At 48.8% G+C, this 2,027-nt stretch overlaps 1 protein-coding gene across 1 annotated transcript in view; it reads right to left on the bottom strand.

Moving 5' to 3' along the window:
• The window catches only part of MTOR (mechanistic target of rapamycin kinase), a 67,077-nt gene that overhangs the window by 49,328 nt on the left and 15,722 nt on the right, over positions 1–2,027 (bottom strand). The window contains exon 19 of the mRNA XM_029285652.1: positions 42–83. Within this exon, the coding sequence (XP_029141485.1) occupies positions 42–83 (42 nt within the window). The remainder of the gene's footprint in view (positions 1–41; positions 84–2,027) is intronic.

The following is a 2,027-nucleotide window of genomic DNA, read 5'->3' as shown; positions in this document are numbered from 1 at the left end:
TTTTTTTGGGGGGGGGGCACTGAAATGCCAAGTGTACCCACCTCGGCTCTTCTCCCCAGTACACTATCACCATCTTCTTTTACCTGCAAATTTGTAAAGACAGTAGGCAAAGTGCATCAAAGGCAAGGCCAGGTCCAGCCAGGCAACAAAGCTCGGATTACCAAAATGGGGGCTTCGGCAACGGCTCAGGGGGTTTCACACTCTGGGAGAAGGTGGGTCTACAAAAGCTCCTTTAGAACGGCTCCCACCGAAAGCAGCACGGCTTGTGCTCGGTAAGGATTCCACAGTTCCCAGCAATGACTTTATTGGGGGCTCCAGACCTTCAGTAGATGCTGAAGCTGAGACTGGATGGATTCTGCTTGGACCTGTAGGGACCCTCCTTTCCTTCCTTCCTTCGTTCCTTTCCCTCCCTCCCTCCCTCCTTCTCATTCCATCTCCTTCCTTCCTTCTCATTCCCATCTCCTTCCTTCCTTCTCATTCCTATCTCCTTCCTTCCTTCTTTCCTATCTCCTTCCTTCCTTCTCCTTCCTATCTCCTTCCTTCCTTCTTTCCTCTCTCCTTCCTTCCCATCCCCATCTCCTTCCTTCCTTCTCATTCCCATCTCCTTCCTTCTCATTCCCATCTCCTTCCTATCTCCTTCTTTCCTTCTTTCCTATCTCCTTCCTTCCCATCCCCATCTCCTTCCTTCCTTCTCATTCCTATCTCCTTCCTTCCTTCCCATCCCCATCCTTCCTTCTCATTCCTATCTCCTTCCTTCCTTCTCATTCCTATATCCTTCCTTCCTTCTCATTCCTATATCCTTCCTTCCTTCTTTCCTATCTCCTTCCTTCCCATCCCCATCTCCTTCCTGCTTTCCCATCTCCTTCCTCTCTCCCTCCCTTCGTTTTTGCTTTCTTTTCTTTCTCTTTCTTTCTTTTTTCTTTTTCTCTCTCTCTCTCCCCCTCCCTCCCTCTTCTTTCTTTCTTTCTTTCTTTCTTTCTTTCTTTCTTTCTTTCTTTCTTTCTTTCTTTCTTCCTTCCTTCCTTCCTTCCTTCCTTCCTTCCTTCCTTCCTTCCTTTCCCTGGACTGCATTCTGCCTCTTGCAGTTACAGTCAAGTTTCAACCCGAGAGATTAAACCAAGATCTGGGTTTATCAGCATCAACTTAGTGGCTGGCCAGGAACAAGGTGTTCTCTCTCTCTTTGCCCCACAGATCTTCACCTGCAGTTACAACAAACTCCCCGTTGGGCCGTGTTCCTCAACCTGGCCTGTCTGAAGATGTATGGACGTCAGCTCCCAAGGAATTCTGGGAGTTGAAGTCCACAAGTCATAAAAGGGCCACGTTTGAAGACCCCTGCCGTAGAGCTTTGCAGGTGATGATGGCTTCTTTAAGAGTTGCATCAGGGTCTCATTGACAGTGGGGCAACACAGAATGCGTGAGCCTTAGACGAAAGGAGAGACTTAAAAAGGGTGGCAGGTTGGCAATAGTGGTTGGGAGCTGGGAGAGCTTAGCCAGTAGGGACGGGCCACGTTCTCCCCTTCTGGAGAGGACAATGCAAAACACATGAGACAAAAACTTGAGAACAACTGGGCAGAAGCATGCCAAGAACAGCCAGACTGAGCTAAACAGGCTTCATTTTTCTAGGCAGGAGAGTGATTCCACCTGGGAGTAATTACCATTAAAAAGGAAGTCACAGGGCAGCCAGCTTTAGGATGAAGGAGGATGGGCGTCGCATGCCGTGTTCCAAGAGGAACAACAACAGCCACAAAAACAAAAAAAACAAAAGCAGGGAATGGAAATGTTCACTCACTTCTTCAGTCTGCTGGCAGAACAGATCACTCAGCCAGTCCCTGCCCCCTCCCTTCTCCAAAGAGCACGGGCACGTTTCTTATTTTATTTTATTTTTGCTATTTTAAGTGATTTCTGGTTTCTGGGGAGCAGGAGAAAAGAGGCGCACTCACCTCCCGGATGGCCCCATCGCAAACCCGGATGACGTTGAGGAAAGTCGGCATCACTTGAGGCAGGAACTGCACACACTTCAGGCCAAG

The sequence above is a fragment of the Protobothrops mucrosquamatus genome, unplaced genomic scaffold, assembly GCF_001527695.2.
Source record: "Protobothrops mucrosquamatus isolate PMUCROS unplaced genomic scaffold, P.Mucros_1.0 scaffold2013, whole genome shotgun sequence".
Lineage (NCBI taxonomy): Eukaryota > Metazoa > Chordata > Lepidosauria > Squamata > Viperidae > Protobothrops > Protobothrops mucrosquamatus.
The sequence above is the reverse complement of the archived record's forward strand: the minus strand, read 5'-3'. Positions and strand labels throughout refer to the sequence as shown.